At 41.9% G+C, this 12,561-nt stretch overlaps 1 protein-coding gene across 7 annotated transcripts in view; it reads left to right on the top strand.

Moving 5' to 3' along the window:
- The window catches only part of ARHGEF28 (Rho guanine nucleotide exchange factor 28), a 192,943-nt gene extending 181,247 nt beyond the window's left edge, over positions 1–11,696 (top strand). For 4 of the 7 annotated variants that reach the window (XM_074952737.1, XM_074952736.1, XM_074952738.1 and 1 more), the window contains one exon: positions 8,149–11,694. In XM_074952737.1, the coding sequence (XP_074808838.1) occupies positions 8,149–8,312 (164 nt within the window). In that variant the 3' untranslated portion in view covers positions 8,313–11,694. Of the gene's footprint in view, positions 1–8,148 lie in introns of all 7 variants that reach the window. The other 3 variants (XM_074952734.1, XM_074952733.1, XM_074952735.1) reach the window with 2 other exon arrangements.
- Positions 11,697–12,561: the final 865 nt, after the last annotated feature.

Here is a 12,561-nt window from a genome sequence, read left to right as displayed (position 1 = left end):
GGTGTGGTTTGTTACAGAATTTCTGTTTCTCCAGTGTGAGCTCATACTGAAGCTTTAGCTACCCACTGTAATTTGTTTTAACTTCAGTATCCTGGCTACATTCCAGCTCTGGTGTTTACATTACGTGGGGTATCTACCTGTGTTTCCCCAGTTTTATCAGTTGGATAAAATATTCTTTACTTTCTTTCTAAAGCTGATGTTTGTGTAGTGTGCTGGCACAGATTGGCTACTGTGATGGGTGAAATGATCCCTGTATTTACAGCCAGTAACATTCTTTGTGATTCTTTTGTATAAAAAAGCATTCTAAGGTTTTATGATGATTATTTTCTCTTGATCATTTGTGTGCAGCTGTGTTTAATGAGCTGGAAAAGAAGTAGGTCAATAAAATGTGTTCATTGTTCATTGTTCAAAGACTACCCATTGGACCATGTGTGTGTGTCATTAGTCATCTAAAGGTTCAAAGCTTACCACATAGACAACTTAGTAGAGAATTCACACCTAATTAAATTAATATTAAGCAATATCTGACAGCTGGTAGGCAGTGCTCCACACTGAGGTGAGACTAGACATTTAATGTGTAGAAGGGTGTGATTTTAAGTAATACCTGTTTTTAAATCTCTGCTGTCAGTGTCCAATGGAAATACTGTAGAAAGAAAGTGTTTTAAAAGCTGTGCACTTTTTAAAGCCAGCACAATTGTTGACACGTCTATATAATAGGATAAAAACCAAAAATAAATATTTTAGCCTAAAGGAGGTCACCTTCAGCTCAAGTGGTGAAGAGACCTGTGTATCTGATGCTGAAGATCCAAGATTTGAACCTTGTTGACAACAATGGTATCTGAGAATCTTTACAAAACTGTTTTTAACGACCCCACTCCATAGGTCAACAACATGGAGTTGCACCCATTTAAGCCATGGACTTGGTCCAAAGGCTCTTAACAGAACCTTTCTAAACAACTGGAAGGCTAAAACAAAATCCACGCTGCTTTGTTTAAACTATGAATTGCACAGATAATAGGCATACATAGCCCTGTGACACTCCAGTAATTTTACCGTGATCAACAATCGAAGGCAGAGACAGAAGAAAAGATTATGCTGTCGCAGACCTTTAATGTCATAGAACTAGAACTCTGATTCCTTCGTTTTAAATCTACTAACAACAAAATACTCAAAAGACTGACGAGGCTAATTAACCCTGGGTCTGTTTTGATCTAATTGCTCCTCTGCTTTTTGTGAAAAGATCTCTCATGCAGGAGGATGCTTGTTTGCCTGAGCAATGTAGCAGCTGGTTTTTCTTCTGTAGGACTGGTTAAAAGTAAAGGGCAGCATTAAAATTCCTAGGTCGATTTTCAGTCTTATTCAGCTGGTTAAGAAATGGATTAGGCTCCTCTTTCCTCAGTGGTATGAGGGTCAAAATTTTTCTGGGTGTGTGAGAAGTTCATAACACTTCCAGTTTCCAGTGTGAAGCCTTTCATGGAGGGACAGTTGAAGTAATGCCAGACCCTCAGAGACACCAAAGGCCTGCTTGTGCCCAGCCCTCTGTGGAGGGGGGGAGTGGGCACAACAAGCTCTCTCCCTTCTGTGCAGGGTGTGGGCCAGATGCACTTCCCTGAGTGCAGACACTCTGCATCTAGCAATTGCATTGGCACCCAGTAACTCAAAAAAGGGGAAGGAGAGGAGCCGTGGCACCAATCCACCACTCTGTGCCAGGCAGCAGAAATGGCCACACACAGGTAGGGGGCACATCCATATTCTTTCAAAGACTGGCACAGTGCTCCCCTTGCACTCCAGCTTTCATTTCATTGCCTCCTGGCACCGCAATGGGGCAGCACACTTCAGGCTGTCCTCTCGCATGGCTGGTTGTTCACAGCCACAAGTGAACCCCTAACATGTAAAATCCATTTAATACTGGGAAAATACTTAGCATATAATAAAAATCCAGATAACTCTCAAGTAGAGTGAGTCTGCCCCCCAAAAAGGGAGAAGAGCCAGAGACTCCATGAATCCCACTAAGGACTTGGCTATTGCTATTGATTTCATATGCAAGACACTCAGATACTATGGTGACGGGCAGAAATCTAGACAGATGCAGTAGCAATATAGGCTGGAATTTTCAAAGATGCCTAAGGGACTTAGGCACTCAATTCCCATTGAATTTCAATGGCTGGTGGATGCCTAACTCCTTTGAAAATCCCAGACTCAATCACATTTACACTAACACAATACTTTTGGCTTCTGCCAATGCTTTCCATTATGTAGGAATGCTGCTTTCAGGGTTAAATACAGTACTTCTGCCATTTCAAATAGCTTTGGGCTGAACTCGACATGTCAGCTGTCAGTCCAGATGAACGTGGGATAAAACCTGGTGCATGGTACAAAAGCTGTTTAGTTGTAAAGGGAAAAATGGAGGCATTATTGTTTGTTTTTTTAAAGTATTTGATGCAAAAAGGAGCTGAAATGTACGCTGTGTGGCTGTAAAAATCACAGTAACCCCGTTCAGTTTGTTGAACTGGTTCTGCACAGAACATGACAACAGTTGGGATTGGGGGACTGGGGCAAAGGAATTCTACACCTACTCCATGGGGAGGCCACTGCATATGGACCCTAAGGGGACCTGAGAGGAGAGAGGGAATCTGGGTCAGAGCAGGAGGGAGCTGTAGGGGATTTTCTGTTTATATACACCCACGTTTTGTGGTAGGATTTCTCCCTAATTCCCTGACACCCTGTCTGTCTGTCCTTCCTGTCTGCTTACTATGGTGTCTGAGCACCTGAGGCCGACTTGAAGAGCACTGTTTCCAGGACAGAGTGGTGGTCAGGGAGACCATCTGTGGTATTTAATCAATACAGCATGACATGGGACTGAAGGTGGGGAGTCGGTTTGTCTTACACCATCCTGTTAGTCGTTTTCCCTGCTGCATTGCCATGCCAGTCCCTCGAGGTGCAAGTTACATTCATTTTGCACACACGCTGCATCCTCGATTGGCGCAAGTTACACTGCTTTGTCATTTGCACCCATTTTCTGACCACTTTACACCTAAATTAAACCACATTTTATATGACGTCGGGTTTTGGCTCAGAAGTCCATGGGAGCTGAAACCTGCTTATATTTGCCCTCTGTCGTTCCAGTTTGGCTGTACAGAAACTACATCCTTGTGAGTAAAATGTTCCTTGCACAGTTCATTTACATGCACTTTAGCCAGCTGGCTAATATCTGCTCTTATTTACATTTAAACAGATTTTGGTTCATTTTTAATACTGAAACTGCCTATGTGTTTCTGTGTCTCAGTTGTTTGTGGACTTTAGTACTTACCAGCTATTGAAACAGCCTCCAGCTCCTTTTGACATAAATCGTCATTGAATGGTTTCAATAACTCTAGTTTAAACATACAGGGCCAGATCCTCAGCTGAGGGAGAAGGGTGGCTTGAAGCCATTTTTCCACTGCATCTATACTGCGGTGGGCTGGGCTGAAGCAGCCCCCAGTGTAGCATACAGCAGTCTAGGGCTACTCAAAGTCACCCAGTTCCTACCCTTTCCTACCTTCGACACGCCCTCTGGGGTAGGGTAGTTGGAGTAGAATCTAACCAACCCAGCACAAGGGGAGTAGACCTTTTTCTCCTGCTCTCTTTAGCTCTGCCTAGAGGAAACGTGGTGCAGCTGAGGATTTGGCCTTGTGTGTTTAAATAAGAGTTAGTTAAACAGATGGTGATGATATATTTTGTTTCATATCTGAGAAGGAGCTACAGGATGTTTTGAGGCCAGCACCAGGACTAATCTGCTTGAGGGCTCCCCTTTGTCAGGAGGAACCCTCAGCTGCTCCTTCAGGGCAACTTTCCACTTGTTTCATGCTGCTGAAACTGGGACCAAGAATCTGGCCCTCAGTTCAGGTTGGCTGCCACGTCTCCTACCTTTCCCACAACATCTGCTTTTGCTGGGGTTACAGTCACTGGGGAAGTAACATCCTGTTCAGCACAACATGGTTATGTGCAATAACATTAATGATGTCAGTGAGAAATAATTGAATCATGAAGGACCTGGTGCTGCCGGGTGCTTATCACATCTTGTGAGGGGCTGAGTAAAAATCAGTGGGAGCTGATAGTGATCAGTACCTCACAAGAAGCGCTCTGGTTTAAACCATGTTCTACAAAAGAGATCCATGTTGGAGCTAAGCCTCAGTGGCTGTAGTAGAGTGGTCACCTAAAATTTGGAAATTTGCTTCAAAGTTGGGGGAAGGGCTGGAAAATCAGCAAAAAAGATCTTGCTTAATCCTAAAGGTAACTGAGACGCACAAGGAAGATTATGAAACTGATTTTGTGTCTGGTGTAGCCAGGGGAATAAGATGGTACCCACCAAAAGAAGCTCACACAGACAGCCGTCCTGTACCTTTACCCACAATCTGCAGCAGCTTCTTACCTCCATTGCATATCAATACTAGAGAATAATACTTGACTATTTATTTCTAGCAGTATCCACTTTAGCACTTGACTATTATAATTTCTTCCTTTTGGTAAAGGAACTCTGTCCCAGTGTGGACAGTTTGGATGAAGAGCCTCATAAAGCACTGTTCTTTTCAGCTGTCACTACTATGCATAACAAAAGAGCAGGGTGGCATAACTAAACATACAGCAGGCCCCATTTGTTCAACTCTTCCTACACCTGAGATACTTATTTGCTGTTCCAGGGCAGTTCCTTCATTCTCCCCCGAGCAGCTGCTGTCGTCATGGCATCTTGCTGCCCTCTGTGGTACCAGCTGCTCTCTGGAGAGGTCTCATGGCACTGAAGCATTGAGACAGCAGGCACCCTCTCCATTCATAGACTGATTATGTCATCTTTGGGACACATTGTGCTTTTATTAGGCAGGGCCTATGTTCTGGCCTTTCCAAATGGCAGCCAAGAATGGCGCTTTCCTCATCTGTCAGCTTACACAGAGCATTTGTTGGCCAAAAAATACTTGTCACCCTCATAGTGGCTGAAACTTCCCCTATTTGAGACTCATGCTTTCCTGAACTTTGAAAGAAATATACGGTGAATTCTCTGAACTTGAAGTCTTTAAACCATGATTTGAGGGCTTCAGTAACTCAGAGGTTAGGGGTCTATTACAGGAGTGGGTGGGTGAAGTTCTGTGGCCTGCAATGTGCTGGAGGTCAGACTGATGCCTGTGATGGTCCCTTCTGGCCTTAAAGTCTGAGTCTATGAGCAGGATTTCAAAAACTGTCCATGAATAATTTCTTGCAGTAGTGATGGAGTCAGAAGTGTTTCCATCTGCAGTAAATGTTAATGCTTGCCTCTTGTTGTACAAACTGAACCATTTGAGATCAGAGTTGCAAACGTGTTCTCAGTTTTACAGATGGGGTTCACTGAGGACGAGAGGGAAGCAACTAGTCCAAAGTAACAGTGAAAGTCACTGGCACAGCCTGATCAGGACTCAAGACTTGCTGATGCCAATGCCATGAGCTGAGTCCTCTGTGCAATGATGCCTCCTCCTTGTGATGATCTCAGAGGATGCAGTTTCCTTTGGAAGATGTTATGCTATTTAGCAAAATAGAAGAACACGAGTTAATCTAGAAAGTTTAGTTTAACCAAATATCTTATCCATCACAATGACACATTTAAAACACAGTATCACGATTGTAACAGTTGGTTTAAAAAGAAAACATGGATTGAAGTGTCTTTGCATCACAGGCAGTTACACTGAAGATGTGAACTGGTGAATCACTTCACTGAAATATGTAGATTTCATTGTTAAACCAGTAAGCCACTCAAATGAATCCAAGCCCACTGCACAATGTAGTATAGTTGGGCTTCATTTTAAGCACACAGAATGGAGGCAGAAGGTAGATTGACTTGTCCGATGTCACACTGGAAGTCTGTGGCTGAGCTGTGAAATCTGAATAGTTATAACTAGACTTGGCAGAATTTTTTATTTTTTAGTAATTTTGATGGATATCAATGTTTTCTTAGATTTGTATTGATTTAAATTTTCACAGTTTGGGGAAATTATGGGGAGGATCAGGCAATTATGTTGAGATACAAAAAGTTAGTTTTATAACCATTAAAACACAAATTGTCAAGATCATATCAAAATATAAAAAGTAAATATCCTTAAATCAAATTCTAATCCATTCTCAAGCAGTGTTTTTCTTAATTTGCATTTCTGTACATTTCGATTATTTTCAATAGAAATATTTTTGTCGGTTTGTGTGTGCAGTGAAATTGACGTTTACCACATTTACCGAGAACATCTAACGCTTCCAAGACTCGCTATACATCTAACTGCAGATTGCAAGTACAAATCAGCTAGACTTGTAACTGTTAAGGTTTGCTCCCACAATTGGAGTTTCAGGGCTCGGACAAGGTCCCTCACCAAAGGTCTTAAGCAAAGTAAGGAGTCATGGGATAAGAGGAAAGGTTCTTTTATGGATCAGTAACTGGTTATAATACAGGAAAACAAATGGTAGGAATAAATTATCAGTTTTCAAAATGGAGAGAGGTAAGTAGCGGGGTCCCCTAAGGATCTGTATTGGGACCAGTGCTATGCAACATATTCATAAATGATCTGGAAAAAGGAGTAAACAGTGAGGTGGCAAAGTTTGCGGACAATGCAAAACTACTCAGGATAGTTAAATCCAGAGCAGACTGTGAAGAGCTACAAACAGATCTCACAAAACTGGATGACTGGGCAGCAAAATGGCAGATGAAATTCTGAGAGTGTTGATAAATGCAAAGTAATGCACATTGGAAAACATTCCAACTATACATACAAAATGATGGGATATAAATTAGCTGTCACCACTCAAGAAAGAGGTCTTGGCGTCATCATCGATAGTTCTCTGAAAACATCCACTCAGTGTGCAATGGCAGTCAAAAAAGTTAACAGAATGTTAGGAACCATGAGGAAAGGGATAGATAAGACAAACTATCATAATGCTACTACATAAATCCATGGTATGCCCATACTCAAATACTGCATGCAGTTCTGGTCACCCCATCTCAAAAAAGAGATATTAGAATTGGAAAAAAAATACACAAAAGGGCAACAAAAATGATTATGGGTATGAAACCGCTTCCATATGAGGAGTGATAAAGACTGGGACTGTTCAGCTTGGAAAAGAGATGATGGAGTGGAGAGGGGGCTATGATAGAGGTCTATAAAATCATGAGATTTGGAGAAAGTGAATAAGGAAGTGTTATTTACCTCTTGACATAACACAAAAACAGGGGTTGCCCAATGAAGTTAATAGGCAACAGGTTTAAAACAAACTTCTTTAAAACAAAAAAGTACTTAACACAATGCACAGTCACTCTCTGGAACTCATTGCCAAGGGATGTTGCAAAGGCCAAAAATAACTGGTTTCAAAAAAGAATTAGGTACGTTTCTGGAAGATAGGTCCATCAGTGGCTATTAGCCAAGATGGTCAGGGACAGAACCCCATGCTCTGGATATCCCTAAACCTCTGACTACCAGCATCTGGGAGTGGATGAGAGGGGATGGCTCACTTGATACCTGCCCTTTTCTGTTCATTCACTCTGAAGCATCTGGCAGCGGCCACAATTGGAAGACAGGATACTGGGCTAGATGGACCATTGGTCTGACACAGTCTGGCCATTCTTATGTAATTTATCTGCAAGCACAAAAAATGCACCCACAAATAAAGTCTCAGCCTGGCTGAAAATACACCCCATTATGTGCTGTGTGACAGTGTAATACCTTTACGAAAGGAGTGGACTCACTAACAAGGGCAAACAGAATATGTATTATTTACTGTATTCTACCTTCCAAACCCTTCTCTTACAGGTTTTACACCATTCCATAAGTGCACACAGAATAACTACAGGATAGACACAAACTCCTTTTATGGATAATAGTTGCTTATGTTTTTAGTACCATGGTTAAAAACAATGACATCAGCCCAAGCCCGTGGAAAGCAATGGAAAGATATCCATTGATTTCACTGGGCTGTGACTAAGGCCTACATTGTGCCCCACTGTAGGGTGCATTCCTATAGTAACTACGTTTTTCTTTATGCACAAATACTGTACATACACAGTGGTGGTTTAACAAATTGCCAATCACAAAGTAAGAATTTTGTCTGTTAGTTATGAGTCTGAATCAGCTGTTTATTGTACCATGTCCTCTGTATGTGTTACAGACTTAACGGCATCCCAGATCCGGTGTCCAAGAACGCACAGTCTGAATCCTGGATGCATCCAGGCCCAGTCGCTTGCCGATGTTCTGCTGGTGAACCAGCAGCCTCACAGGTCGCAGGATGCAGAAAACGGAGCGAGAGTTGAAGAAAATATTGTTTACCTCTGATTGCGCGTTTTCTAATACCAGTAGCACTTTGGGATGAAATTGTATTTTGCTTTTCTAACTCTACGCAGTTGCTCCCTCGATGACCAAAAGGCTCTAAGAATAGTATTTAATATTCAGTGCAAGATTTCCCGCACCATAAATATAACAATTAAGTTATTTTTTTAAAAGCAATTTTTTGTAATCGTTAATTTATGACACATGGTTTCCAATGCTTCACAAGGAGTAACAGAAAGAAGGACAAGCTCAAAGGTAGTGATGTTTGGAACTGTCATGACATAAGACTGCTGATAGGAACTGCAAAGATCGGTGTTGCTTTTCTCTTGAGTTTAAAAGTGCAGATTTCCATGTTTAGAGATAAGTGCCTGCTATGTGAGCTTTCATAGTATGAATCAGTAACTTTTTCACAATAGTGATATGATAGGGGAAGATGGACCAGTGAGCGTGGCGGGCTGTAATATTTATAAAAATGTACTCTGCTTGGAAGACTAGATGGGTTTCTGAGTTACTAGCCTTGCAGCTCTGCAGAGCTGGGTTCACACATGGCTCACCTCACAAAGGAGGCTCTTTGCGGGGGGGTCTCAACTTAGACCTTAGCAGAGGTCTGTTAACAACAGAGAATCAGCCTGTGTTGGGCATGATTTCTGTGCACAGGTGCTGTAGGTCAGCTTGGCAATGTATTGTAGTATAACTGTGCCTGGTTACAGAAAGTGCCCTTACTTACATTAGCATTAAAATTCACCAAATGAAGCTTTCCCACACGGAGGGAAAAGAAGAGAAGAACATGTAGTGTCTTTAGTCTAACTGAATCCCATTAAGCCTTCACTGCTTTTCTATAAAGGAGAAAGCCACCTTTCTACTTTCACTCGGTTTGTTAGAGAATAATAAACCAGTACCTGTTCTTGGCTTTTGTTCTTCAGAAATATTTGTATTCTTCTGTTGGATTTAATAAATAGTCTGTACCTCTCTGGAAGGTTTTAACTTTCATGACATTCCCGCACTCTGAACAGAGTGGGAAGAAGAAAAGGAGTACTTGTGGCACCTTAGAGACTAACAAATTTATTTGAGCATAAGCTTTCGTGAGCTACAGCTCACTTCATCGGATGCAACCTTAGAAGACCTTCTTCTAAAATGTATGCTGTCCGGTCTTGTATCTGCGCTCTGCTACTGTCAAACACAGTAGTGACTGAACGCCAAACAAAAGATTTACACCAGACTAGCCTAAATTAGTAGCTAAACTGATTCACATTTCACATAGGCCTTAGATCAGTGGTTCCAAACTTTTTAGTAAGCAACCCACCAACTGCACTTCGTCTTTTTTTTTTTTTTACAGTCCATCCCGGGGTCAAGGCGGTCACAGGCCAGCATTCTTCTCCTCCAGCATTGATCACCTGCAGCACCACCCTCCACCCTAGGCCAGTGTGGAGGGTTGGGAGCTGGAGTGGGATACTGATTCCACAGCAGCAGCTCCTGTCCCACGGGGCTGGGCTTGGCTTCCTGCTCCGGGTGTTGTGACCTGGTGCATGGGGTCACAATGCTGAGTGGTTGTGTGACCCTGGTTGCCCGGAGCAGGGCCCGGCCCCAAGGGACAGGAACTGCCACTATGGGTTGGGTTCGTTCTCCAACCTTCCCTCCGCACCGGCCCCACTACCCATCCAGAACCTTCCCGTGACCCACAATCCATCATTTGGGAAATAGTGCCTTAAATAGTCACAAACCTCTACCAAGGAGTTGCTAGCTTTATAGTAAATTTCTATTCTACCTGCCTGCTGACAGCAGGCCAGTCTTCTGAACATAATGCCTGCACCCTCATTGCAATGACTTGCTTGCTTCCTGTTGTTGTAAACTGTACTTCTAGTGAGTCGGATTAGGAATAGTCCAAAAGTGGCCTTTTTCAAGCTTGATGTCATTGGGCTAGCAGAATGGGTAATTGACTCTTACTTAGACTTAAGCAAATGTGAGGCTTATTCCCCAAGCACATTGGGCCAGCTCCACTGCTAATATTAATTGGTGTAGCTCCATTCACAGCAGCTGAGAATCTGCCCGTAGATCTATTTTTGGGGGTGTGTTAAAAGTCCAAAGACAAACTATTGGACTAGATGGGCCACAGTTCAAAATCCAGTATGGTCATTTTTACAAACAGTATCTTTAAGGGGGAAAGATTTTACTTCTCTCATCGAGTTCATTGAGGAGGCTGGAAAGCTCCAGACGTAGCTGGCTTGTGCTTCAGCTGTTGTTGAAATTCCTCAACCCCCCCCAACATCAAGCAATGTCTTTCGCTCACCTGTGTTTACAATAAAACTTATGAAACTGAAGAAGGCAAAGGCAGGAAACAGGTGGCCTCTGGATTTAGGTATTTGAAATGAAGAAAGTATTTAAAAAACAGGCCAGCATGCCATAGGCAGGTGGTCTTTAAAATGAGATCTAGTGTGCAACCTGACCGCTCGCCATTATTCAGACATTTCTAATATTTAGCTGAACTAAAATGTGAGCTTTTAAAAACTAATGAAAATCAGCTAGCTTAGGCTAACAACAATGAAATCACCTCCCTGAAACAGCACTGTACCTTTTCAATAGCCACCTCAGTAGACACGTTTTCCAGGCATTGTCAGGAGAATATTAACGATCTCTCCTCCGTTTCTCATTTTTATGTGCAGTAGAGAAATGTATTTCAAAGAACTGGTTCCGCTTTTTCTCTGACCTTCTGCTGCTGTTTAGTAGTGCAAATCACCTTGCTTGTTATTACGCCATTTAGAGGCAGGTTTATTTTGCAGGTGCCAAGCATTCCTGTCAGAATTACTTTCAGCTCATCAGGTATGGTATGATTCCTTTTTCTACCATGACTTCCAGAGCAGCTTATCTTTGGCTCCTCAGCATTGACTTTGGTAATACATTTCAATATTGACAATAAAGAAGATTCATCTTACTGAGACGCACCCACACTAGTGGGGTTCTGTTTTCTCTCTGCTGTTCGAAAAAAAATTTTAAATGTTCCTCAATCATTTAATAAAGGGGGTGTTTCTTCAAGTTAATGCCCGGTGCCTTTAGTTTGATGTGATTATGTGATGCAAAGCAAAGATACAAAACAGCTTGGTAAAGTTTGTTAGTTTTTAAGGCAAACTCAAAACTAAGCTTTTCAGCAAACCTGCAAGTGCTAATAATACTTATAAACAGCTTGGTTATGGTCCAATGACCTTCATGAAGGGCTCAGTCTTACAAGATGCTGAGCACAATCTTTGGGCACTTGGTACATGGCAAGGTTAGGCTGGAACATACTAAATACTTTATCTTTTTGTCATTTATAGCATAAAATAAAATAAAAATCTCTAGCCACCTATTAACTGTCTCTAGAGCCACATCATAGCATTTGCCTGTGTACAGAGATCGTATTTTTGAAATGATTAGGCCAAACTGTTTTCCAAGAATGTGACTAAATTCAATAAAAAGTTTTGATTTCTCAGTAGAGAGCAGAACTTATTTACTGAGCTGATTTTTAAAATCTCTTATGAGATTTGACACATAAAAACGGCAATATTTCCCTTGCCTGCTGCCCCTGGGGCTGCATGAATTTATGTGCCAGCCCTTAACGTGCAAAATTGAGCAAGACTTTGCACTGCATTTCATCAAGCTGGTGTAAATTCTGTAGTAATGAGCTGTAACACTTGCCAGCACACAGAGTCATGTAGCGATTCAGTCAGAGAAAGACACAGAGAGAGCACATGCTATAGTGAATATACACCTTTAGTACTTGTATTTTTTTAATGGCAAGGAAAGGTGTTCCTTATATAATTGTAGTGTTACATTGAGGGAGTAGTTTTCCACATGGATTGACCTTGAGAAATCAGGAGGGCAAGAGACTTCCTTGAGATCTTATGATGAACGAGCTGCTTGGATAAAATTTCAATCCAGGCTCTTCCTGGGTCCCAGCTCTTTACTGCCCACTGAACCATTCTTTATTTTATATATGGAGGCATGATAGCGCATTATGTGATGTTATTACGCTACTTCTCTGGGGTGGGTGGGGGGGTTGGATGTCTCATGAACACACTACTGACCTTTATCTTTTTGAATCATAGTCATAATTTCACCTTGCTTCCCAAGTCTAATGTATTAATTCACTAATCCCCAGGAAATAGCCACATGGAAAAGCACTGCACAAATAACAATTAGCTGTCCAAATTCGAGAATCTTTGTAATGAGGATAATTACATATTAAGCTCATCTCTAAAAAGGATACATCCTCTCTCAACAA

This window comes from Natator depressus, chromosome 5 (assembly GCF_965152275.1).
Source record: "Natator depressus isolate rNatDep1 chromosome 5, rNatDep2.hap1, whole genome shotgun sequence".
Classification (NCBI taxonomy): Eukaryota; Metazoa; Chordata; order Testudines; family Cheloniidae; genus Natator; species Natator depressus.
This window is presented reverse-complemented; position numbering and strand designations above follow the sequence as displayed.